The sequence below is a fragment of the Hydra vulgaris genome, chromosome 09, assembly GCF_038396675.1.
Source record: "Hydra vulgaris chromosome 09, alternate assembly HydraT2T_AEP".
NCBI classification, from domain to species: domain Eukaryota; kingdom Metazoa; phylum Cnidaria; class Hydrozoa; order Anthoathecata; family Hydridae; genus Hydra; species Hydra vulgaris.
The window spans coordinates 44,684,281-44,711,923 of NC_088928.1; the positions used below are offsets into that span (position 1 = coordinate 44,684,281).

The 27,643-nt window shown below is 28.6% G+C and overlaps 1 protein-coding gene and 3 long non-coding RNA genes across 4 annotated transcripts in view; 1 reads left to right on the plus strand and 3 right to left on the minus strand.

Annotated features, from left to right (window-relative positions):
• Positions 1–1,350: 1,350 nt before the first annotated feature.
• Positions 1,351–1,844, minus strand: LOC136084815 (uncharacterized). The gene is made up of 2 exons (XR_010640873.1): positions 1,666–1,844; positions 1,351–1,591 (listed from the first exon to the last, which is right to left on the minus strand). It is a non-coding gene; the product is annotated as an uncharacterized LOC136084815 (long non-coding RNA).
• Positions 1,845–5,972: 4,128 nt separating this feature from the next.
• LOC136084817 (uncharacterized) lies at positions 5,973–7,620 on the minus strand. Its single transcript, XR_010640875.1, has 4 exons — positions 7,280–7,620; positions 7,091–7,198; positions 6,525–6,589; positions 5,973–6,160 (listed from the first exon to the last, which is right to left on the minus strand). It is a non-coding gene; the product is annotated as an uncharacterized LOC136084817 (long non-coding RNA).
• Positions 7,621–7,924: 304 nt separating this feature from the next.
• LOC136084816 (uncharacterized) lies at positions 7,925–9,569 on the minus strand. Its single transcript, XR_010640874.1, has 2 exons — positions 8,959–9,569; positions 7,925–8,139 (listed from the first exon to the last, which is right to left on the minus strand). It is a non-coding gene; the product is annotated as an uncharacterized LOC136084816 (long non-coding RNA).
• A 9,833-nt stretch (positions 9,570–19,402) lies between these two features.
• Positions 19,403–27,643, plus strand: part of LOC100206283 (uncharacterized) — a 156,928-nt gene continuing 148,687 nt past the window's right edge. The window contains exons 1-2 of the mRNA XM_065805859.1: positions 19,403–19,519; positions 21,323–21,653. Of these exons, the coding sequence (XP_065661931.1) occupies positions 21,357–21,653 (297 nt within the window). The 5' untranslated portion in view covers positions 19,403–19,519; positions 21,323–21,356. The remainder of the gene's footprint in view (positions 19,520–21,322; positions 21,654–27,643) is intronic.

The window sequence follows — 27,643 nt, forward strand, 5'->3', positions numbered from 1 at the left end:
CTGGAGAAATCTTCGCGATATTTTTTTAAGTCTTTGTTTCTCGATTCCTGTGCATCCTCAGATAGTTGTCCTATGGGTAGTATTGCTGTTTTTGTTATTAAGGCTCCATGAATAAGTACTTTGTGTACTGTTGTAGGCATGTTGTACCAAGGATACTTTTCAACAAAAAGTAGTGCAGTTTCGGTAGAATAGTTATCGAGTTTGTCTGCGTCTATTGGAAAGCCACTAGATAATACCTGTAAAATTACATGAAACCGGTTTATTAGTTCTAAATCCACTCCTAGAATATCAGCAGACACTTGTGAGTTTTTAAAAAATCTTCGAGCTGTATTTCCGTCATTTGTATTACCGCATCCTGGTTTCGGTCGATCAACTATTAACCCTAGCTGCAGCTTAAAAGCATTCTGGATTAACAATTTTTGTTGTAATATTATACTTTTTTCAATGTCAGAACGTGCTTGCCATTTTTTTATTCCAAGTTTATACCCAAGATGCAAAAAACATTCAAAAAAGCGAATCCATGCGTGCAACGTTGATAAACCATATTCCAATTTTGATTCGTCAACTTTTATTTCTTTAACGAAATTGATATTATTGAATTGACTCGAAGTAGCAGAACACAAATAACACCGCATTGTTGATTTCGTCAATGTTATTGCATTGCAAACTTTTCCGTCAATCATTCTCATAACCAATTTATAATGTATTTTAATTTCTATTTCATGTTGAACAATGATGAGAGGAACCAGTGATTTAATTTTATCTTCAATATAGTCTTTTTCATTAATGCTTGTATGGACATTTTCGTGAAGAAATTGAAGTCTGATAGGTCGGCAAAATCGAGTAGATGAGGGTGTCCTATTTTTCCATAGAATAATATCTTGACCTAAAACTGAATTTGTACACAAAAGTTGTAATGGTACAAGTGAAGTCAGAAAAACATTTGCATCTGAGTTTCTTCCATCGGCAAATCTCTGTTTATATTCGCTATGACCGGAACTGCCATCAAACCCTCACTTAAGAATTAAAATAAAATTTGATAAAATATTTACATTCAAGGAGTCAATTACATTTTGTTGAGTTTTTATAATTCTTAAACAAGTGTGATTTAATAAAGATTGCAGTTTTACTTCGGCGTTTATTTCAGTTACCGTTATATCTTCAGGGTAACACATTTTCTTGGCTTCTTTAAGTTTTTCGTAAGATGGTAAAAAAGAAGAGCTATTCGCAATTGCAGCACTTCTTATAATGCAATATTGATGTTTAGAAAGCTTTGCTTCCATTAGTATAGAAAGAGCTGTTTCAGCACATAGTTCAGATGTGAAATTTGGGACAATTTAAGGCTCTCTATATAGTTTGCGACTCGGTGTTGAATTGTGGAAGGTAAATCTTTAACTGTAACTCCGGCATTGCATGCTCCTGAAGCCCGAAGACTCATCTGAGAAGCAAATGCTAACTCGGATGAACTAAATGTCGAACGCATTTCCTCTGTTTTTCGCCGTTTCGTTCGTTCACTAGCTTCATCAAAATTCAAAGGTGGTCGACCCATTGCACTATGGCTTTTTCTCTCTTTATTTCGTGCTTGAACAATCTGAAATTACTTAAATGTTTAGTAAACATAAAAAAGTTTAAAACTTTAATAGAGATAAGCATTAAATAACTTACACAAATATTTGTTGAGGCTTTTAACCAAGTGTCATGTGTCTTCAAAAATATTTTTTTTGTTCGGTTACTACTTTTCCATTTTATTTTTAATTTTGTCAATACATTTTTTAGTTTCTTTTTATTATCTGTTGAAAATTGGAAACAAATTTTTCTTCTTAGACACAACTGTGATTGCAAAATATTAAGCTGGTTCAAAAATTTCAATTCGAGGAATTTGCAAATGATCTTTTTGTGAACCTTAGATATTAATTGAAAATATAATAATTGAAAAAATCATAAAAAAATTATAACTTTACTAAACTAATTAAAAATAAAGTAAAAAGTAATTCGATATATAAGAGAAAGGTAAAATATACTGTTAATCATATGATTGTATATAGATATAGTTATTATGTTTTTTGAGAAACTGATTTTGTAAAATTCAATAAAACTATACAAAAATCGTCGTAGCTGAGGTAAAAAAGACGTCGTAACCGAGGGGGTTTGTTTCCCCCCCTCCCTACACTCTAACTTTGTCAAAATCTCATTCATGTGTGCTACTAATTTTTTTGTAGTTTTATTGCACTTAACAAAATCAGTTTCTCAAGAAACATAATAACTATATCTATATACAATTTGACTGATTTTGTAAAGAAAACAAAACACCGCCATTTTGTTTACTAAAAAACACGACTAGCACTACACAATATAAGTTAATGAAGTAATAGGCTAAAATAGGTGCCTTTTCTTTTAATCAATCTTTAGAATACACTTTTATGAACAACATCCAAATTATAACTAAGCGGAATCTCGCGGGTTCACTACTTTTTCAATGCTTGAAAAATAGGTTAAAGAAAATAAATAAACTTTATTCTGTACTTTTTTGTTCGCACTTTTCGCATAAAATTTAGAGAAATAATATAAAACTTTTTACTAAAATATTATATAAATACCGTGAATAGTATCGTCCATAGTTAGTTTTTTAGTAACGATAAATAACTTTTTTGTAAACGATACTTATTTGACCACATTTTTTTTTTGTTTTTAAAATGCCTATTAAGTGTTTTTAATAACAGATGTTTAACTGCGTAGATTTAGGTAACTTTAAAATTTATACAATTTTTTCTTATACAATAAAATGCAACAGGGCTTTGTTTATGTAGTTTCAAAATAATAAAATCACAATAGTGATTTTTTTTTTTGACTTTTGGCCAGCTTTTTTGAAAATTAGCCCACTGTGCTACGTAAACATCTAAATTCCGTTAACAAATTGTGGGCTTAAAGCTAATTTTTTTTGTTTTTATCTGAATCATACACAAAGTATGTATGAGACTTGTTGTTGTGTCCTAAATGTAGTACAGAACATTTATTAGTGTTAAACTTCATTCCCCATTTTAGAGACCATATAACAAGAGCGTCATTGGCGTTTTGTAATTCTTGCAGAGATTGAGTATTTTCAAGAACGAAAGATTTTGTAATCATCGGCGAAAAGTGCTGCTTTTAACTTGATTACTTTAGGAATATCGTTGACATAAATATTATAAATATATTGAAAAGTAACTAGTGTTGCTACGACTATTAAATAATTCTACTGTTAACTAAATCAACTGATATATTTTCTAAAGTTGACTAAAATCGACTGAAACATTTTTAAAATCGACTAAGAAGACTAAAAGTCGATTATGTCAAAATATCAAAATACGTTTATTTTTTCGAAAAAAATGTGATGAAAATAATAAAGTATTTTTGCTTTCTTTTTAACATCATATCACTTAAACTTTAATGGAGCAAAACAGTATTAGAGAACGGGCGCTCCAACAAACGGACAATGTATTCCCAGACCCCAATGATGTAGGGACTGCCTTAAATACTTGCTTTATATCGAAGTCTTTACAATCATATTTACAATGAGATTGTATAGATGACATTTGGATTTTGGAGCTTCAAAACTTAATTTTTCCTCAGGCCCCCGAACCAGCTTGAAGCGGTCTTGTATGAAAGCATTTATGACAATCAAAAGCATCAAGTAAACAAAAGAAAAAAATTAATGAAATGAATAACAGATAGTTTAATTAGATATAACTTTTTTTCTTTTTTTTAGTTATTAAGGTGTTTCCTAAAGCCCTTATGTCTTATTACAGAGCACCTAGAAGAGCATAAACAATGCTTACATTCTATGAATTAGATAAAACTTTAAGGGAGTAAACAAAAAATAGTTAATAGTTATAGTTAGAAATCTTCCTAAAATAGCCATTCACTCTGTACACTGCCTCCGGCAAAAAGTTAGAAAAATTAAGCCAGTTTTGTTCGGATAATGTTTTGCGTTTGCTGACAAACACTTATAAGGGTTTTGTTGTACAAAAGCGAACGTTTTTGTGCAAAAACTAATACAATTTGCAATTGGAGTTCTTTCTAACATCTTCATATTTGTGCATTTTTTTGTAGAGATTAGCTTGATCTTTTTCATTTACATTTCTTTTTCTTAGGAAGAAGAGCTGGATCATCACTGGTTCTACTAGTCACCGGTGATGGTTCATTGGTGTCAAGCAGCCTTTCACTATGAAGGATTTATCGCATCATTTTATCGCAATCGTATAATCGACATTCTCATTAATGTTAAACCATGTTTTAAGTTCAGGTTGTTGTAAAGATCTATCTATATCAACTTCTGAAATTACCTTTGAAATGCAAATACCTGAGCTGGTTATTTTTGTAATCTTTTTGAGTGGTTTGGAGAGATTATGTATAACCATAGTTATACGTTTATACATAACTGTTGTTAAAAATTCAATTACTATAGTTACTAATACTATAGTAATACATGACTATAGTTAAAAATTACATCAAATTGATTTAACAGTCAAAAAATGTGTACTGTTACACAGCGAAGTCATAAACTAAACAAAAACGCCCACAGAGTAGTTAACATATTGTAGGTATTCTATTTAACTCAAAAATCCCTTTTAAATAATCAATCATTTAAGTTTTCTTCCAATTTGAAACTTTTTATATTCTTATTAAATTGCATTTGGTGTTGACATTTAAAACACCATAATGTTAAGTGTTTATTTCAGAAAATATTTACAGACTTTATTTTTTTTTAATTTAAAAGCTTTTAGCCTAAATAAAACACCCGTTTCATGAGTTAACGTTAAATGTATTTTTATAAACAAAAAAAAAATAGTGTTTACTTCGACTTGTATTTTACCAGCTTTTAGAGCGTTGTAAACTTTACAATACTGCATCATTAAGTCAAAATTGCTAATTTTTAACTTAACTTCTTTTTCCAGTATACCCACAATATGCACTTCAACGAACTAGGTCGGAACCCTCAAAATAAGAAAGAGTCACCGAATATTCGGCAGCCGATTATTTGGTGACACAAAACCACTATTCGTATCATCTCTCGTTATAATAGTGCATGCTTTTGTTTTTAAACGAACAAACAAAAATAAAAGATTGGAAAGTTTAATCTAATGAAAAGATAAAAAGATTTTCACTCGACTAAATCAACTTTTAGTCAATAAGTAGTCCATAGTCTATTAAATCAGGAAGTCCATAATCGATTAAATCAACTATTCATTTTTTCTTAGTTGACTAATTTCGACTTTCCACTAGTCGACTTTTAGTCTATTTAGTTGAAGTCGATAACAACACTAAAAGTAAAGCAGAAAGTTAAAGTAGAAAGCAAAAAATATATTGATGAAAATCTGACTTGTAGTTATCACATAAAAAATTTGATTAGTAAAATATAAAAAAAAATTGGAACTTTAAAAAAGCAAAGAGTTTTCTAAAAAAGCACACTTTACTTAAGCAATAATAAGCACTCAGTCATTGTCACATAAATGATGGGAAGGCCTAAATTATAAAGGGAAATGAGTATGGCGCGACAAGGGTTGAGGGTGACGCATTAACTTCTAGAAATATTTTTTTTGAAAATTGCACTTGTGATAAATGTATTTCATCGATGCTTTTATATGCCTTTTATCATAACTATTGAGTACCCAGTAAACATTTGGACGTCCACTAGACGTACAATGGACGTCCGTTTTGGACGAACGGACGTCTGTTTTGGACGTCCTTAAACGTCTAAATTAAGTCCAAATGCAACATGTTTCGTCCGTCCATTTTAGACCTTAATGGACGTCTGTTTCAGACTTAAATTGGATGAATACTTTAGGTCTACGGACGCTACAAGACGTCCAAATTAAAGAAAAAGAAACGTTAACGCCTTTAAAAACCCTTACACTGCAACACGCAATAAATAAGAGTAATTTGGTTGCGGTATAAGGAAAAAGGAATGTTTTTGACAAAAAAGAAGATACAAGTAAACAGAATTCAATTTATCGATAGATCATATTTTACAAGAAAGGCATAAATTTTTCTTATAGTACGATACTCATGTTAAATAGTTGCAATTTTTTGGACGATTTCGAGGTTGCACGTTTCATAAGATCGCCAACTAGTCCTTCGATATTGCGCGCTTCCAAACCACCTTTGTCATATATAACTGCATCTAAAAGGAAAGTCATAATTACCTTAAATAATGTGTATATATGTATATATATATATATATATATATATATATATATATATATATATATATATATATATATATATAAATATATATATATATATATATGTATATATGTATATATATATATATGTATATATATATGTATATATATATATATGTATATATATGTATATATATGTATATATATATGTATATATATATATGTATATGTATATATATATATGTATATGTATATATATATATATATATATATATATATACATACATAGTTAGAAGGTACATACATAGGTAGAAGGTACATACATAGGTAGAAGAACACCCTGGAGAGAGTATAAACACTTACCTATCTTTTTCTTTAACTATGAGTTTCTCCATTAGTGGAACCTCAGAAAGGATCTTTAAGGCTTCCTAAAAATCCAGTTATAAAACTTAGAGTAGAAGAAAAAAATAGCAATTTATATATATATATATATATATATATATATATATATATATATATATATATATATATATATATATATATATATATATATATACATATTTTTTTCGTGGTACAACCCTCTGTCGACTCTTTAACTCCGACACACGAGCCTTGACAAGCAAGGCCGCTGTGCGGAGTAACTAAATTAAGCGCGGTATTTCCAGGGACGTGGTAGGAGTTGAACTCCGAACTCTCGCTTACAAAGCGAGCGCTCTTCCCACTACACCAATACCGCATTGCATATGAGTTAAAATAAAAAAATACTTTTATTGTCAGTATGAATGAATTTAATACGCCATAAATTAAAAAAGATTATATAATAACTAATAAAAATACTTTTTGCAGTATAACTTTAAAGTGCACTTACGTTTATTCAACATTTTCTTAAACAAGGGACTAAACACCACCAACTTTTTAAGGCTTCTTACCCAGTTTAGAACTTGTTGCTTTATCAGTTTTGAGACGACATAGAATGTGTGGAGTTAAAATTAACCACTAGACTAACCACTTGCTGACTGTTTTAAATTATTTTTTTTCTAAACGACAAAATTATTTGTTACAGAGAATGTACATTAATATAATCTGGGAAACATTTACAAAAAATTTAAAATAATTACATTACAAATCTTCATCTAGTTAAAAAATGAAGCATCTGGTTACAAGTTTCTAATGTGTCAGAACCCAGCATATTCAAGAAAGTCAATTTCTTCCAATCATTGTCTTATAACAACTCATACTGAAATATACACACCATATCTCGCACCATTTCAGGGGAAATATGAAACATAATTGTTTGACCAACTGGGTTGACCCAACAAAATGGTACTATTTTCTTTGTTAGTTGATTTTTTTAGATATTATAATATGTATATAAACAATATAATTTATATTGTTGTGTTTAATAACAATAGCTGCATACTCTAAACAAAAGCAGTAGATATATATACAAACATCGAATTCTTAAGTCAATGATTACAAAACACAATTTATAATTAAATAAGAAATATTTAAACAACCACAAATTTAATAAACTTGCTATGAATAAAGATACTATTTTGACATTTCAGTATTGTTTAAAATTACTATAATTTATTTATAGTAACTTTAAACTGAGTATATACATAGTATATTAACCCCTTACTATAGTAAGTTACTATTTGTAACCCGTTTAACTATTTATAACCCGTTACTAAGTAACAGGTTACTATACAAGTATTCGGAAAAAATAAGTAGCTAGGGAGAAGTTTAAAGAAATGAAAACATTTAGTCAAAAAAATAAAAATAGATTCCATTTACTGTTACAGCGTCTTTTACAATAAGTAATAAAAAAACTAAGTTTCTTCTGTTACAATACTTAATGAAGAACTGTGACAACTTTCTTCTTTTCGCAACTTTGGAACAGCCCGTTTTAACAAATCACCAACAATTCTTTCAATATCGCTCCCTTCAAAACCACCTTTGTCAGATATAAGTGCAGCTAAAACAAAAATTATATCAAATTTGCAATAATGTATGTATGTATGTATGTATGTATGTATGTATGTATGTATGTATGTATGTATGTATGTATGTATGTATGTATGTATATATATATATATATATATATATATATATATATACATATATATATATTTCTCTTTTTCTGTATGTCTATTTTTATATATATATATATATATATATATATATATATATATATATATATATATATATATATATATATATATATACATACATACATACATACATACATATATATATATGTAAAAAAAAAAATATATATATGTACATATGTATATATATATATATGTGTACATATGTATATATATATATATGTACATATGTATATATATATATATATATATATACATATATATATAAAGGGTGTTAGGAAGCCCAATGGCGCCGCCTATAATGCGGAATTTCCAGCAGGTTTTGTGGCTAACGCCCTGATATATATATATATATATATATATATATATATATATATATATATATATATATATATATATATATATATATATATACATATATATATATATATATATATATATATATATATATATACATATATATATATATATATATATACATATATATATATATATATATATATATATATATATATATATATATATATATATATATATATATATATATATATATATATATATATTTATATATATACATACATATGTACACACACATATATATATTTAAATAAATATATATAATAACATTTGTAGAATATTTTTAATAAGTGCCTAAAAATTAAGGATGAAATGGGACAAAAACTTACTCTTTAAACATTTATAAAGTGCTGTAGTTAGAAATTTCCGCTTTCTTTTTAACCCATCTTTGCTGAAACAATTTTGCACGCTGCGCTCTAATACACAATCTAGCACGTTCTTAATAGTTCTCCGCGGAGTTGGTCCACCCACACTTCTAATCTGACGAATCTATACACAAAAGTAAAAAATAAACAATTATATAAAAGTTCTTTATCTAAAATGTATTTTATTCCTCCATAATAATTGAATAGACATGGTATCTTCAACCGATTCAAAGAGTTTGTTTGCGTGTGTGTAATATTTACATTAATTTTTTCACACTTGTGTGGTTTGGATAGTTCTTCATAATGACATATAAATGCCATTATGAAAGAGTTGAAGCAATGTTTTATAACCGGATGCTCTTCCTGACGTTAACATGAAGCAAAGTGCACTTGATTACATGTCACCAGCAGCAGGATAACCTTACTTAACATAAGGATAACCTGAGATTACAACCGGAAAAAAAAACTATCCATTATGACACAAGTTACAAAGGTGCCTAAAGAAAACGCTATATAGCAAAAATTATTTAAAAACAAAAAACAGTAATTTAAGGATCTATTAAAAGGAACTTCAAATATACCTTCTGCAACCTTGCTACTTTACTTAAGTTTAACGTATTTTCCTGTTCATAAAACTTCTCTAATGAGTCAATAGGCTTTATAATTGCATCTGCTTCAATTGTGTCATTTGATACTCCCACTACACTTACAAAATTGCTTTCTAATAGATCTAAGCGGTCGATAATCTTTTTTGATTTTGCTTGATCAGCGTAAATTCATTTGTCAACTCTTTAAAAATTGCATACTGAAATTCTAATAATCATTTAATTATTGCATATTATTATTATTGAAAACTTTAACTTTTTTCATATACTAAATCATAAATTTTATAATGGAATATGTTTTTAAAGGTACGTGTTTTATTTTTAATGTAATAAAACAAGCACACAAAAAATAGTATGTACACAATTTTAGATTGTATAATGCCTTTTATTGTCAGAATGAACAGGGTATTAAAACGAGCAATAAATGTCACATAAAAATAATGTATTACAACTAAATAAAAAGACTTATTGGTAATTTTTAACTTGCGTTTATTTGACATTTCTTTAAATGAGGAACCACCATCACCCACTTTGAAGGCTTCTCAAACAAATTTGTGGTTTTAAAAGAATGATCTTGTTTGAACAATGATGCAATATTTAATTTCGAAGACGTTGTAGGCGTTTCCAAAATATCACTAGGTGTAAAACGTTGCGAAGATTTAGGAGAAGATTTAGGACTGGACGCGAAATCTATCACTGGACTTGCAGCTCGTTTATTCATTTTAATAATTTGTATTGCTAAATAACAAATAATTCATGTTTAAAAAAATGTACTTTTATGTTCTGGAAAACATTTATTTAAACATTTCAAAAGGTTAAAATGATTACATAAATTTTCAGCCTCATCTTCAGTTTGAAAATGTAACATCTGGTTACATGTTTCTAATGTTCCAGAATCTAATATATACTCAACAAACTCAAATTCCTGCCATCCTGGTTCTGGTACAGCCCATTCTGCAATATACATACCAACTGCCTTGTACCCTTTTGGGGGGAAATAAACAATAGAACTACCCGAGTCAACCCAGTGAGCTGGAACTACTGTTTTGGTTGGTTGGTTTTTTTCAATAATCACAATAGTGCTGAATAGTCTAAAGAAAAAATTTTCTATTTATTAAAATTTTTATATAATTAGTATGTTAGGTTTCTACCACAGCTCAAAACACAATTTCAAAACAATATAATCCATTTTTAAAAAATTAATTTTATAAAAACATGCAGCTCAGAACTATTATGAAATGTCAAAACAGCATCACACTCCAAATTTATGTATTTTTACTTGGGGTTAGTGATTTAACAAACTGTTAGAGCTGAAAAAACAGCTCCGAAAACTATAACTTAAGAACTGAGATATTAAATCAGCTATGAACACAAATAAACAAATTTATTATTTAAAATTTGCACAATTTAATAAAGGGATAACAACTCGATCATCTTCATGCATCAAACAAACACATTTTCTTAATTCAATGTCTACATTATCTACTTTCTCCAAAGGATGTTTATCTTTTTTTATGACGAATATGTTTAGTTTATTAGAATCAATAAAATCTGTGAAAAAATTATCTAGCTCAGCCTTTTTAAAGGCATTGTAAACCAATCTACCATTTGGTAAAATTTCTTTTATAAAGCAGACATAATTTTTGCTAAGAAACCAAGAGTTTTTAGCACAATCAAGTTTTGTTATATGAGTAGAATTTTCTTGTAATGTTCCCTTCAACTCATCAAGTCTTTTTATAATTTCTTTTAATGGATTTCTTTTACCACGCACTAGACGCTTTATAGTTTGCAAATAGTTTATAGTTTTCAAATCGAAAACAAGAATAAGCATCAAGAGGCAATTGAAAATATTCAACATCATCAGGAAGATGTTTCAGATTATGAATACAGTAAACAGTGAAGGTATTACCATAATGTTCATAGGCATTGCTTACAAAATAGTTAATTAATTCACGTGCTGAATTTAAATAAGTCTGCCTCAAATTTATATTCTCTTCGCATAGCATACGAATGGCAAGCACTAAACTTAAGAAATGCTTGTATGTTTTAGGATTTATAACATTCTTAAGAACAACAATACCAGTATATAAAAGAAATGTCCTAAGTTCAGTTGCCTTCCAACGATTAACCTCAGTCAATTCACGAGGCTGTCTTACAAACTCTGAAGGTAGCTTTCCCTTCATTTGACTTAGACGAATAGAAATTTTTATTAAGTTTGCAGCAGATAATCTTCCTGAATATATACGTGGATATGAGCCTTTGAAATAATATAAAATACGACGCACTGCACCTAAACAAACCAGATGCATATAATCTAATGGAAATTGTCTAACAAGATCTAAACTATGTATTTCATACAATGGCGTTATATTGTGATGATGACACCTGTTATCATTATTTCTTTCAGAATATTGACCAGTCCTTAGCCCATTATCAGTTCGTGAAGAAATTAAATTAGGATTTGTTGTATCATATACTATCCGACCCTGAACTGGGACCCCATAATCATCACAACGCTCACATGCATTGTAACCACTGTGTTGCACAGTTCCTTTTAAAAGACTTCGAGCTGGTGAGTCACATGGAATTGCAAATATTGAAATAATATAAAACTTTCCACATAAACTAACAGTTTTATTATGAAATTCCTGAAGTTCTTTTGAAAAATCATGCAGAAAATAAATTGCAGTTGGCTTATCATGCCCACCATACAACGCAATTGTAAACGGATTGAAGGTAGAAAATTGGGATGTTATTAACCATAACTGGTATCCAGATGACTTGAAAATTGGAAGGCCATCTACATTAAACAAAAGTTTAATTTCTTTATCAGCACAAATATTATTCTTTAATATATCTTCAAGACCTTTTCTTATACCGAGGTAGTAATATTCTCCAGCATTTAATTCAATGGTTTGAACTTTATCTAATGTGCCCAAGATGGTTCGTGAGTCTTTTGGTAGTTGATGACCATGAGATCTTAAAATCTTTAACAAATCATTGACACAAGCTTGTGTGCATTGGTGTTGCAGAGCCCAAATACGAATGTGTTCAGACAATAAATGGTCATAACTGGCATCATTAAAAGTAGAGAACTGGCATTCAATATAAGTATCATAATCAACAGTATCATTACTTAAAGGAAAATCTATTATCTCAGACAAGCAATTGTTATCATGAAATTCAGCAGAATTATTTTCTGAAAACAAGTCATGACTAGATTCACTATCTGATCGATGCTCAGAAAATAACTGTGAATATTTCAATGAACAATTTTCGTTTAACTCTTTGTTTGTATTACTTAAGTGCTCCTCAACCCACTCATCTTCATCAACAGATTGTGAGATTGCAAAAACATGTTTTCTGATGTTTCGCCAATAAGTAGTTCGCTCGCTTAAACAAAATAATAACTATTTGAAATAAAATTAGAGAAGGAACGTTGAGTATACCCTATTTGAAAGGTTTTAATCTAAATAAAGACTCTTGATCATATTTTAAAGCAGTTAAACAATAAACGTATAAAAATAAATGCAAGGAAATATAACATAGTTTATGTTTATGTCAATCAATCAATATTTTAGACACTTTAATAACTGCATATATAAATATATATATATATATATATATATATATATATATATATATATATATATATATATATATATATATGCAGTTATTAAAGTGTCTAAAATATTGATTGTCATATGTTATGTCATATATTATATGACATATAATATATATATACAAAAGTGAGAGAATTTACTAACAATTACAAACTGATGATGCGTAAAGGTCTACTGTCATAGTCTATGACAGTAGACCTTTACGCATCATTTTTTAGTTTTTTCTTTAGTTCTTTCTTTATGACATAGAGAAATAACTAGAAATAAAAATAAAAATTGTATATAAATTCTAAAATAGCAGGTATAAAAGAGATTGCTTAAAAGTAAATATAGTTATTGTTTTAACAAGGAAAAAAGCTATTGTCTAGAATCTTTCTTAAGCAACACAACTCTAAGATATTTATTATCAACCATTATATTACTTATATAATTTACTATTATTCAAGTGAAATATTATAAAATCATTTAAAACATATTACTAGCTTTTGACTTAAAGCTAAGACTCATAGCTTTATAAACCTCTATTTATAAATACATATTATGATAATGACCTTATTCTCATAGTACGAAAAATTAAGGTTCATAATCTGGCTAATAAATCTAGCAAGCTTTGAACCTTATAAATAGTGTTGACCTACCTGTGGGATCTTTTTTCAGGGTTTTTTTTTAATTCTTTTTTCAGAACTCTTTGATTCCATTTCGAATAATTTAAAAGAATTTAAATTTAAATTAAACAGATTAACAAGATTAACACGAGCTGAAAGTATAGCTAAGCACGTCGATAAAATAGCTTCGGTAAGCCCATGCGCATTAAAATCAAAACTTAATTCTTTCGGACGTCTATGGACGTCCACGGATGACTAATTACGAGAATGCAATGGATCAAGAAGAATTTAGACTAAGTTGGACGTCTAAGCACGCCACGGACGATTGGACCAGTTTTGCACGTCCTAGGACGTCTAGCAGACGTCCAATGTTTACTGGGTACGTTTAAGACAGTAAACAATCTAAAGTTTGGGTTAGCTGAGATTACTTTGGTTAACATTTATCGTGAATTGGTTTAACAATTATCATTGCAATGGCTTGGTTATTTAAAAATACATTTACACTATAAATATTACTGAAATATTACGGAAAGTAAAAAATTCACTTTCCTGCTAGTTTATACAAATTTTTTTCTGCAAGATTTTATTTCTAGCGGATACAGAACGTTCGTTGGACGTCTTAAAAATATCATATGGACTTGTGACGTTTATATGGCGATGTATAGACGCTGGGTTGAAACAAAATGATTTATTGATAATTCAAAATCAGTGCAGTGTATCGTAAAATGGGGTTACTTGGGTCAAAAATGAAACATCTTACATAATAATTTTTAGTGCAAAATATCTACAGAATTGGTTATTATATATTATAATAATCATATTAATACTTTTTTTTTCTCCTGCTAATGCAAATTGTGGCATAAAATTATTGCCATAAAATTATTCAAGTTAAACTGATATTGGGTTTACTTAGGTCAGTTATTCGTTTGAGTATGTTAAAGACATAAAAAAGTACAGAATTCAAAAATATATTTATAAAATCGAAATAAAAAAAAAATGCACAACCTATAAAAATTATATTCAACAAATAAAGTGGATTACATGAAATAAGTCCAATACTTATTTACACATAAGTTTCTCATTTCCATTCATTTTTGTTTAAATTTTTTAAAACGTCAAAACTCCTCTTCTTAGCACTTCATTTCCATTTCACAATGAAGTCCTCATCTATTACCAATTTGTCTTACAAAATTGTACGCAAAATAAATTCATTTTCTGTATCCCTATATTAAAAGGGCAACAAAATAGTAATAAATTTTAGGAAAACATTTAGTTATAGATAATTTTGAATTAAAGTAACTCTAATTTACCCGTAGTGTCTCATGAAGATAATTTCATGTTTTTTAAGTGTTTCTGCTTGTTCCTTTTGCTTTGAACTTTTCCAATAAAGTATTTGACTCCTTCATTCTCCATAGGTTTTTTTATTAACATGAACAAACCTTCAGTATATTCTTTTTGATTAGATATCCCTGTGAAAGTCCACCCGGAGTTTTCTATATCAGCAGTATTTTAATCCTCATGATTTGAAAGAGTAGGCTGGTCATCATTAGTATTAGAAAGATTTTTTTCATTAATTTTAGTTATCTCTTGTGAATCATTTTCTAAACCCATCAAAGATACACTGCGGCCTAATTCAACACTCAACTTTTTTTTCTTTTTAACTGGTTGATCAATTTCACTTGCGTCATCAATCTTATCTATAGTGAATCTTTAATTTTCAAAGTACTCAATTATTCCTTATTTAGATTTTGGTAAATGTCAATCAAATTGTTAGCTTCATTGTGAGTTGGAAGTACTTCTGGTTCTGATGATGATAATTTGGCAGTTGTCAAGGTATGTTTTTCAAATTAAATAATTGCTTCCAATTCAAAAAAATTTACCTCCAAGCTATTTGCATGGGTCTAAATACAGCTACATTTAAGGGCTTCAGCAATGGGTGGGATTTGGTGGAAGGAAAATAAATGAGATATTATTTTCTTCACACTTTTGAATCACATTATAAGACAGATGGATAGATAAGTTATCTCCAATTAAGCATTTTTTGCCTGGTAGATTGCTGAATTATTTTAACGGAACATTCATGAACCAGTCTTCAAAGCATTCTGGATTGAACCACCCACTTTGGCTCCTATTGAATCGAAATTCTTCATCTCCTTCTTTGCACCAGGCATCATACAGGTGTGTAGCTTTGTAAACTGTGTAAATTGGCAACATCCTTCCTGATGCACTTGCTGACACCATCAATGATATTGATGCTTTACTGTAGTCTAATACTCTAGTTACTCTTTTTGTTCCTTGTTTTATCAAAGCTTCATCAAAATATTTATTTGTTACAGAGTTGTTACAGAGATTGACCAAAGCCCTTGATATTTTTATATTTAATGCGTTCCGTGAAGATAATCCAAGCATCAAACGATTCCTGGAGTATTATTTTTAAGTTGCTTAATATTTTTTTTAGTTTTATTTAAATATCGTTCGACCCATTCCATCAAATCATGGCAGTCTAATGGATATCCCCAATTACAAGCAATTAGTAATTTTTGAACTAAGGCAGCTTCTTCTTCATTACTAAGTGCACAAGGTAGGCCATAAGGTTTAAGATTTAAGTTTTTACATTTACATGACCTTCTTAGTGTTTCTCTTGGTATTATAAATTCTATAGCCACCTCCCTAATTGACTTTCCTTTCTTAATCTTTGTCAAAGCCTTTTCAACCATTTCATGAGAATAATTGGAATATTGCCTTGCACGTAACTGTCTATTGTATTTTTATCGGCATCTAAAAATAAAAAACAGTTTTACATTTTCAAATGATTTTTGTTAAGACACAAAATATATCTTGATATAGGTGGCTAGAATTAAGCAGTACTAACCTAACAAATAAAATCGAACATAATTTGAACAAGTTTATATGATACATATATATCAATTATATTATATATAAATTTTAATTTATAAATGTCTTTATATATTACTATTACAAAATAACGGTTTTAAAATTTTTGAATAAATGTTGACCCAAGTTACCCCGAAGGCCTTATTTCTAAAAAAAATAATTTTTACTTAATCACCTCAATTATTACAGTTATAATAATACAACGTGTGATATAAATACTAGCACTAGTAAATTTGAAATATTCCTTTCCCTCCTATTATGCTACTGTAAAAAATATTTAATAAAGTTTTATTAAATTTTAGTGTGAACAACTTTGAATAATTTTATTGTTGTGTTGCTAAGATTTTGTGAAGAAAGTGTATTAAAATAAACAATATACTTACTTACCATTACCATAGAGTTAACACCGTAGAGATTAAAAGCCATCATTACTCATTATTTAAGACCTCAAAATTTGATCAACGTAACCAAAGTAAGTTTTGCAAAAAGTTTTTAATATTGCAGGAAGAATGGTGATCTTTAATATCAGCTATAGATTGATCTTATAATGTTTGATAACAAAATAGTTAACGCACTTACAGAGACAAAATCCACTTGCAATGTGCACAATGCTAAACCTAACGAAATGAACAATATTGGTTTATTAAAAGCAAAAACTGAGAATGAGTCAGCCTTGGGACTCGAAATTTCAGCTTTGCTTTGCTGGATATAATGTTTCGAATTTATTCTTCATTTAAGTTATAAAATGAAAAATTTAAATAAAACCTTTGCCAATCGGGGTATATTTGGAAGATGCACTGGAGTGTTTAAGTAAACAGATAAGAAATTCTAGACTTAAGCACACGGGAAAAATATAAATGTTAAACACTATGATGAAATTATTGCTTTACCTTCTAGTAAGATCAGATCCAAAAGTATCAGGCATATCTTTTAATAAAAGAAATGTAATAAAATAATTTTTTTCTCTATATATCAACATTCATTAAAAACCATTTTTATAAAAATATCAAGTAGAGTAATGTATCTAGATTATCTGTTTGACTTGAAGATTCTAAAACTTAAAGAAAAGTTATTTTGTACGCGTATTTTGTACGCGTTATTTTGTACGCGTATTTTGTAGATTTAACACGCACATAAGCGCGTAAACGCGCAGTATGCGCGCTAAAGCTTCACGTAAAAATAATTTTATTACCAAATTTGAAATCTTTGACTTAAAAATTATTATTTTATTATATAACATTATCTATTTACAATTTATGTCAAATTTTATTTAACTTTTGCCGTTTTTTGATCGTCCTGAGTCACTGTGCGCTCTATGGTGAATTCACCACACATATATGAGCTTAACACTTTTACTTTTATTTGCTTTATGTTTAAATAGAAAATTCATCCATCCCCTGTACCTCATCATAATTTGTATACCAAAAAAGAAAAACCTAAACACTATTCACGAAATTTTAGCGACTTTCGTCAATCAGCTTATAAAACTAATTTTGGAAAATAATCTATTTCATTTCAGCGAGCTTTTTCTTTAGAATAAAAAAGTTTTGAAAAACTTTTTGACTTTTCTCAAGAGTTTATATCTTTCTTTTAAATAAAAACTTAAAAAAGTTATTTTTTTATAAGATGATATATAATTTTTTTAAACTTCTTTTAAAATTTAAAAATTTATTAATTATTATTTATACTTTTTGTAATTATAAAACTGTATAATGCTTCTTTATATTTATAACGGAATTTTTTTTAACTGACGTTTATGTTTTTAATTCTAAAATATTATTTTTTTTCTACTCTAAATAATAGCTTAAAAGCTTGAGTTCTTTTATTTCTTATTTTTCATCGTAAGTTTCTTTTTTTATTTTGCGAATACTTTGTTATACAAAATTTTAACGCGTAAACTTTTCAGCAGTTCTTGCCGACGAGACCTTACGTTTTTCTTACGAGTCCCCGCGTTCATCTGTTTTTTAACAATTATCAATGATCATGTAAATTTTAATTATATTTCTGTATTTTATAATTCATAACGGATTGTTTTTTTTTAAATGTAAAAAAAAGTAATCTCTTATAAATTTTTTTTTTTATAGAACATCTATATAAATCTATTTAATTATATTCTCATTTATTTAATTATATACAAAAAAGAAAAACTTTAAGTCTAATTTTTGAACTCCATTATGAATTTGAATGCGCTTGTAAACATAATATCTTTATAAGCGCATTCAAGTTTAAATTTAAATAATGTATTTTAATAAATAAAAAAATGTAAATAATATTTAAATAATGTATAGTAATATTGTCGACCTTCAACTATATAAAAATTTGTGAGCATTAACTTACGGTAAGGCGCGTCTATCAGTTTAAATGGTCGAAGGTTGCGAAAACCATATTTTACAAAGAATTTTGTGAAGGAGAACATAAAACTACGTAAATTTCTAAGAAATCTTTTAAATAGATTATTAGGGAGGTTCAAATTACATTTTTTTTATTTTTACAAAAAACTCACGACTTTGCCATAATAAAAAAAGATTTGAAAATTTAAATTAAAAGTTTTGTTAGGTAAATATATATTTATTTAAACTATAGCCTTTAATTATTAATTTACTATTTGTAAATAATAATTGTAAATAACAAACGCCCTGAAACATTTTCAGCAAATCTAGTGCGAATTAATGCAATGTTAGTTTAGAGTTTAGAACGTTACTTTTGCGTCTTATCATTTATACCTTATAGTGTACTTTTAACATCTATCAACATTTGGTGTACGATATTTTTTTCTAGTAACATCTCGCTATACTAGGTATGTAACACAAAACTTTAAATTTGATTAAATACTAAAAAAATATTTTTGAAAGGCATTTAGAATACATTATTTTAATGGTGAAAAATTATGAACATCGAACAATTTTACAAAAAGTTATGACGTTTGAAGTAATAAATTTTTATTATACATAAATTTATTCATCAAATTTTGTTTTTCTCAACTTAAAATATTTTAACTGAGTCAATTTTTCTCTAAGCGCTTACACGTTGGCATTAAAAGAAAGATTTTAAGAAGGAGAAGATTATTTTATTTAACTCCCTCTTATATATTAAAAATGTAAATTATTTGAGAAAATGCTAATTTTTATTTAAAATGTTGGGTTCCTATTTTAATTTTTTATGGCTTTTTTTATTTCTATTTTTATTTCTATTTTGTTTTTTTTATTGGTTTTAGTTATAGTTGCCCCTTCCTTTCCAATATCAAGGTCATAACTTCAGGGGTGGATCCAGCTTTTTTTGGTGTTTGAGGTAATTTGACTGGAGCAAACACCAAACATTTGGTAAAGCTACAGTTAAGCGGCCTAAAATAATTTTATTTTTTCGCTTGTTGTGCTCTTGTCAGAGGATGCTTTTTAAACATTAGAAATATTAAGTCAAACAATAATAAAAAAAAAAGATGCTGCCCCATGCCAAACCCTTAGTCGATGTAGCAGCACTCCGTTGTAGCAGCAGGCTATAAGATAGTCGATGTAGCAGCACTCCCTTGTAGCAGCAGGCTATAAGATAGTCGATGTAGCAGCACTCCCTTGTAGCAGCAGGCTATAAGATAGTCGATGTATGTACTAAAGCCAATAAATATTCCTTTTGTTTATATTAAAAAGTCACTACTTTGAGCAAGTCTTCACACGAAAGCGCAACAAGCGAAAAAATAAAATTATTTTAGGCCGCTTAACTGTAGCTTTACCAAACATTTATATGTTTATACTTATGTCAAATAAAAATGCTTTGCAAAAAATTGGGATGATTGGAGCCTGGGAACAAAAAAGCTCTAAAATTTTGGCCACAACTGCCCCTAATGTGAGAGCAACAAGTTGGCAAAATATTTTTTTTACTATTCATAACTTAATTTATATCTAGCAATAAATTTTAAATTTCATACAATAATCTTTTAACATTCAAAAGTTATGACCATATTAAGTTTGTAACCCCCTCAAATTGAGGGGGATTTAAAAGGTCACAATTTTTAACGCCGAGAGATCTTATCAAATTTAAAATTTATTGATATATATAACTTAAGTTAAAAATAGTAAAAAAAAATAATTTTTCAATTTGTCGCTCTCACATTTGGGCCAAAATTTTAGGGCTTTTTTGTTTCCAGGCTCCAATCATCGCAAATTTTTGCAAAGCATCCTTATTTGACATAAATATAAACATATAAATATTTTGAGTTTGTTCCATGTCTGTGAGTTAGTTATCTCAAGTAACAAAAAAAGCTGGATCGGCCCCTGAACTTTGTATTTTCTTATCTAAATGCATACAATTAATTTTCAAAAGAAACAAACGTTTTAGCGATAATGATTACTTATTAAGTTGTAAAGAGGATGCAAAATGGAATTTTTTTTGACCCTCCCCAACCCACTTTTGGTTAGACAGGTGCAAAAACTTAATTATATAAACGTGACCAGATTAAATACATATGTAAATACATATGTATTTGTATTGAGTATAGTCTGATGAAGTGCAGTGTGGTTTAGTGAGGTAATGTAAATAGAAAGACTTTTTCTTTTTTTTTATATATATATACAATTTTATTGTTTTTAAGATATAATTTTTTTTGCAGGTTTTATTTCACACAAGTTTAAATAATCATTTAAATGAAGTCTGGGAGAGGAAGCGAAAACAGAGGAAGAGGAAATGGAAATATTGGAAGAGGAAATAGAAACATAGGAGGAGGAAGTGGAAACAGAGGAGGAGGAGGTGGAAACAGAGGAGGAGGAAGTGGAAACAGAGGAGGAGGAATTGGAAATAGAGGGGGAGGAAGTGGAAACAGAGGAGGAGGAAGTGTACAGAGAGGGGGAGGAAATTTACAAAGTGGAGGAGTAGCAAACTGGATTTGCAGCCAATGTTTATATGATAACTTTCCAAGTCGTCAAACATGTCATAAATGCAAGGTATTTTTATTGTCTTTATTTGGTATTTTTATATTTATTAAAAAAATGAGCAGCCTTCTTGACTGTATGACACTCTCAGCTCTGGAAAAGTATAAAAAGTGAAAAAAAAAAAAAATGTTTAAGTTTATTACTATTTTATTATTTCCAATATATTTTTCTATTATATTTATGTTATATTGTTTATTTATACTATAATTTTCTGTAACAGTTAGCTTATTCTAATTTCCAAATTAATTAACTTTTTATAGGAGTCTAAGATACATCCATACCATACATCCAATTTCTAAATCCAATAACATTTATTACAATGATGTTATCATAAAATAATTAGTTTACATATTGTACATTAGGGTTATGACATTTTTTGAATCTGTTGTGGCCATACTTCTATAACCAAAGAAATGTCGAGTAATTGATAAAAAACTGATTTATTGACTGTCTAGTTGCAAAAATATCACCCCCCCCCCCTAGTTAATAATATGATTTTTCATATATTACATGAGGACATGTAATATATGAAACACATTTATAAATAGCCACAAAAATAAATAAAACAAACTGTAAATTATATTTAGTACTTAAAAACTAAGTGGTCACCTAAGTGGATCAATAAAAGTAATAAATTTCTGCAAGTTAGTTAAATGTTTCACAGGTCATTCTTTCCAATAAATTAAACATTTGCATATTTCCATTTTTTTGAATTTTTAGGGAGATCTTTCATCATTTTAACACCAATTTCAGCAATGATGTTTTTCCTTGGAATATGAAGTGCACTATCTACTTTGCTCCAGTGTTTCATAAAGCACTTTAAAACAGCTGTACACTTAAGTTCAGTCAATGCATCTAGCATATGGTCATATAATTTACCATCAAATAATTGTTTGCTGAACCTAAGTTTTTTCCATGGATTTGCAATAAAGGTTGCTGCACTTTCAAGTTCACATCTCCATGTTGGTATAAGAAAATAGGCAATAAGAACATTTGATGCTCTAGAGTTCTATTTTGCATTGTGCAATGGAGGAAGCTTATGCCACTTAATTTTTAGTAATCTTTTTTGGTTCTTGAAGTAACAAAAAGCTTTACATAACTCATAAAGGAATTTGAAGTCATCTTGCCATCCTAGGTTTATGTAATAATTAGGCTCAGCTTCATTTGTATAATTTTTTTGAAGATTTTCAAACCAGATTGATTATAGATTTTCAAACCATTATTGATTTATAATTTACAAAATGATCCAAAACATGTTTTAAAATGAAATCCAGTATATAATACTGACATCCTAAATATTGTGGTTTAGTAAAGCCTCTGGTTTCCATTTCATTTTGTATTTTTACAACTATACCATTTAATTTTCCTGTGTTTACTGCTACTGTGTCACATATAATCATTGTAATACATTTCCATGCATCAAAGTCTTTTAGCAAATTTTTTTAAAGCATGAGACTTTCCACTTTCACATTTAACAATTTCTAAATTGATTTTATTATTTTCATTTTGAAGTATCACAACTTGGTACTCAGTCTTGTTTATTTTCTTTCTATCAAAATGTTTGCAGAAATGTTCTTCTTTTACTATTTTAGTAATTCTTTCTTTCCCCTTTTATTATAGTTGATCTGTTTGACTTAGACTTTCAATTTCAATACCTTTTTCATATGACTTTTTACAGATTCTAGCTAATTTATTTGGCAAGATTAGATGCTAATTCGGTTCAAGATTAGATGCTAACTTGGTTCTATTGTATACTCTCTTTCTTGATTTTTTAATTTTCACTGGTTTGTAATTGCCTTGTGGATTTAAATCTGAACCACTTTCTTCTGATGCAGTTAAACTGCTAACTAGAAAATTATTTACTTTGCTTGTCGAAGTTGTATCTTGCATTACAAACTCTGACTTTTGAATGATGTAATGACATTTGTGTGTTAGTACTGTGACCGACTTCTCCTGAACTTAATCATTGTATGTTATAAAATTTTTTATCTTCCAGACTAAGCCCCATCCCCATAATATTGGTGGTATCAAAAAGATCTCCAAAAACAGAGCTTTCTTCCTTTTTGCCTGGCTTTTTAAGATACTTGTCATGTTTTTCTATAACCTTTTCAATTTTTCTTCCAACTGATTTTTTAAAAATACTTGGAAAGTTAAGTTTGTTCCATAATTTACATATTTTGTAAATTAGATTTAGAAAAAGATTGTCAAAAAAGGAATACCATGGAAGCAGTATCAACAACAACCAGCACAAAATATTAAACAACTGAAAAAATCAAAGACCCATTTTTTGGGATCATCAGTGACAAATATGTGGTTGAAATCTATAGTATAAGTTAGCAAACAAACTGTCGATATATTTGTGTTGCGTCTTGAATCCACTACTACGGAGAATGAAGTTATAGAATGCACTTATGATATTTTGCAAATTAAAAATAATGAATCAGTTAAGTGTCAAAAGCTAAAAACAAAGCATGAAGGATATTCATCTTTCTATGTTGCTGTTGGTGCTGCTTATGAATGTATACATGCCCACTAATTATAACGATGAGGAGAGTCTTCAAGCCTATATTGATATATGCTCCAAATTGAATGCTATTATAGTAGAAACATACAGTATAAACTATTATTGCAGGTAATTTTAATTGTCATGAGGGCTTAAGATTTTATGACGAGTTCTCAAATCTTGTTGCTGAAAATAATCTGATTAAATCTGATATAAACAGGTTAAATAATGCTTTTACCTATATCAGTGTTGATAGTAAGAATACTTCTTGGCTAGATTATGTCTTATGTAGCCATGCTGTGGATAAATTAATAGCAAATGATTAGGTATTAACAGAAGTCATTGCATCAAATCATAGATCATTAGTTTTTTTAATTTTATGCTCAGTAAATAGCAAAGCTGCTACAATAGATAGTAATTCTACTTTCAAGATGTTGCCTAGTAAGCCAGATTGGCAAGCTTGTGACTATTCCATTTTAACTCAATATTAATGGATTATTTACTTCAATGAGTAAAAGTACCTCTTAGTATATTTAATTGTTCTGTATTTCATGAATGTATTGCTTCTGAAATTGATCTTTTTTACGATAACATTATAAAATGTATGCAATCTACTGTGGCTGACATGATACCTCATAGGGGTTTAATAGTAAATTCGGAATTTAATGTTCCTGGATGGAATATCTATGTTGCAGATAAACATGAGTTAGCACGGGATGCATTCAAACAATGAGTAATTGATGGAAAACCTAAACATGGTATTATCTTTGAAAGAATGAAAAAAACTCGGCCAGTATTTAAACTTGCTTTTAGGCACTGTAAAAATCATACTGAGCAAATTAAAGCTAACAGATGTGCACTGAATATAAATAGTGGCGATCCTTTAAAGTTTTGGAACAGTGTGTATGAAACTAATAATGTAAAGGCAACCAATCATGTTGCTAGTGTTGGTGGAGTTACTGGTGACAATGACATCGTCACTATGTGGAAGAAATATTTTCAAACACCATATAATTCACTTAATGATAACCAGTATAGAATACAGTTTGAACAGAAAGTGCATTCTTCATTGCTAGACATACCTGTTAGAGTTACTATTATAGACCTTACTAATGCTTTTCATAAGCAAAAAAAGAGAAAATCTGCTGAACTAGATGACTTGCTTATGGAATCATTTATATATGGAGGACATAGACTGTCTCTCTATCTAAGTATTTTTTTAAATTTATGCTTGTTGTATGGACATTTGCCATCAACATTTTGTGAAGCCATGATAATACTTTTAGTAAAATCTAAAATTGGAAACTTAACAGATGTAAATAATTACAAAGCAATCGCAATCTCTCCTGCTTGTTCTAAAATACTTGAAGGTGTTTTATTTGAATATATCAAAGCTCATGAGAATGCTTATGATTTTCAGTTTGGTTTTAAGAAAATTCATTCCACAATGTTTTGTACATATTATTTAAAAAAGACAGTTGAATACTATATTTCTAGAAGAAGCCATGTATTCACATGCTTTATAGATTTCAACAAAGCTTTTGATAGCATTTATTATTGGAAACTGTTTCCTCAATTAATTGATCAGGGAATTGCTAAGAATGGAATCTGTCAACTTGCATCTTGGTACAAAAATCAAACTATGTTTGTCAGATGGCAGAAAGTAAACTCTGATAGCTTTAACATAAGCAATGGTGTACGGCAAGGTGGAATTCTTTCACTTTTCTTGTTCATATTTTATATAAGAACACTGATTTTCAATATTAGGAATATGCATATTAGATTTAACATAGGTGGAACTTCTTTGAATCTTTTTGCATATGCCGACAATATTGTGCTAATTGCTCCGTCTTGGTTTGCATTACAAAAATTATTAACTGCATTAAAAGGTGAAGCCACCACTATTAACATGTCATTTAATACAAAAAAAAAACAATGTGTATGGTATTTAGCCCAAAACAGAGATGTAAGATTGTGTCAAGCAATTTTCCACTGTACCTTAGCTGGATGTGAATTAGTTTCATTGACAAATTCAATTATCTGTGTCACATAATAGAAAATGGTTTGTTTGATAATGCTGATATAAATTGAGAGATTAATCAGATGATTCAAGAAATGCTTGATTAAGGTAAAAGTGCAGCTATTTAAGACCTACTGCTTCTGTTTTTATGATGCGGCTCTATGGAATAATTTTAGTGCAAATACTATGTTAAAGCTAGACTCTTGTTACAAGAAATGTACTGAAATATTTTTTGAATATGATAAGTACCCAAGTGCTACAAATATGTTTATGGCACTAGGCTTGCCTAATCTAGATTTTATTGCATAACTACAGACTTAGCCTTATAAATCAGTTAGTTACCTGTGCCAGCAGCAATGCAGCTGTGTATAGATTAAACAGAACTTTTAATTATTTTTTTTATCTTATCTATGGATCTTGTACTGTACTTGCTGTCTGAATCAAATAAATAAATAAAAAATATTTTGACATCAACTAAGTTTACTCTTTACTCGAGACATAATAAAAGGTTTTAAGGTACAAAAAAACCAATATATTACAAACTATAAATTATGTTATAAAATTTTTTTCTTCGACATCAATGACTTTTATCCATCAATCTCAGAAAATCTTCTAACAAAGGTAATTACTTTTGTGAAGCAGCATGCATTTGTAACTGTAGAACATAGTGCATTTATACAGCATGCAAGAAAATCTTAATAAAAAAGGAGCTGGTTTAATTAAGGTCACTATGGACATATTCTATGATGCATAGGTATGCAAACTAGTTGGTATTTTCATTTTGTTTCAGCTTTCTCAATTTTATAACATAAACTATTTTGGTCTATATAAAGACAAAAATTTCACTATTTTTAAGAATAAAAGTGGAAAACAAATAGAAAAAGTAAAAAAACATTTTGTGCAAATTTAAAAAATTCATAAACTTCTCATTTCATATAATCTGAAAATCATAAATTATCTTGATGTAACTGTAAATATTTCTGACAATTTATTCTTACATTGATTATTAATTTACTCAATTTTAACCTTACGGTAAACTGGATAATACCCTTAATTACACACATGCTGATTCTAACCATTCACCTTACAATATAAAATGTCTGCCACAATCCATTAATTTAAGACTGTCTGCTACATCGTCAAGTAAAGTTATTTTTAAAAATTCTGCTCCTCCTTATGATTATGCATTAGAGTATTCTGAATACAATTGTACACTCACTGTACTACCAACCAAACATAAAACAAACTCAAAGAAAAAAGCACAAGTGCAATATCATATGGTACAACTCAACATTTAGCAAAAATGTCACTAAAAAAAATTGGTAAACGCTTTTTAACCTTAGTTGAGCATCATTTCCACGTCAACCTGCACAAAATGTTTAATAAAAACTCAGCTAAGATTAGTTATTCTTGTATGCTGAACATAGAAATATTAGAAATATTTTATACAACGATAATAATACAGTAAATTTTTTACTT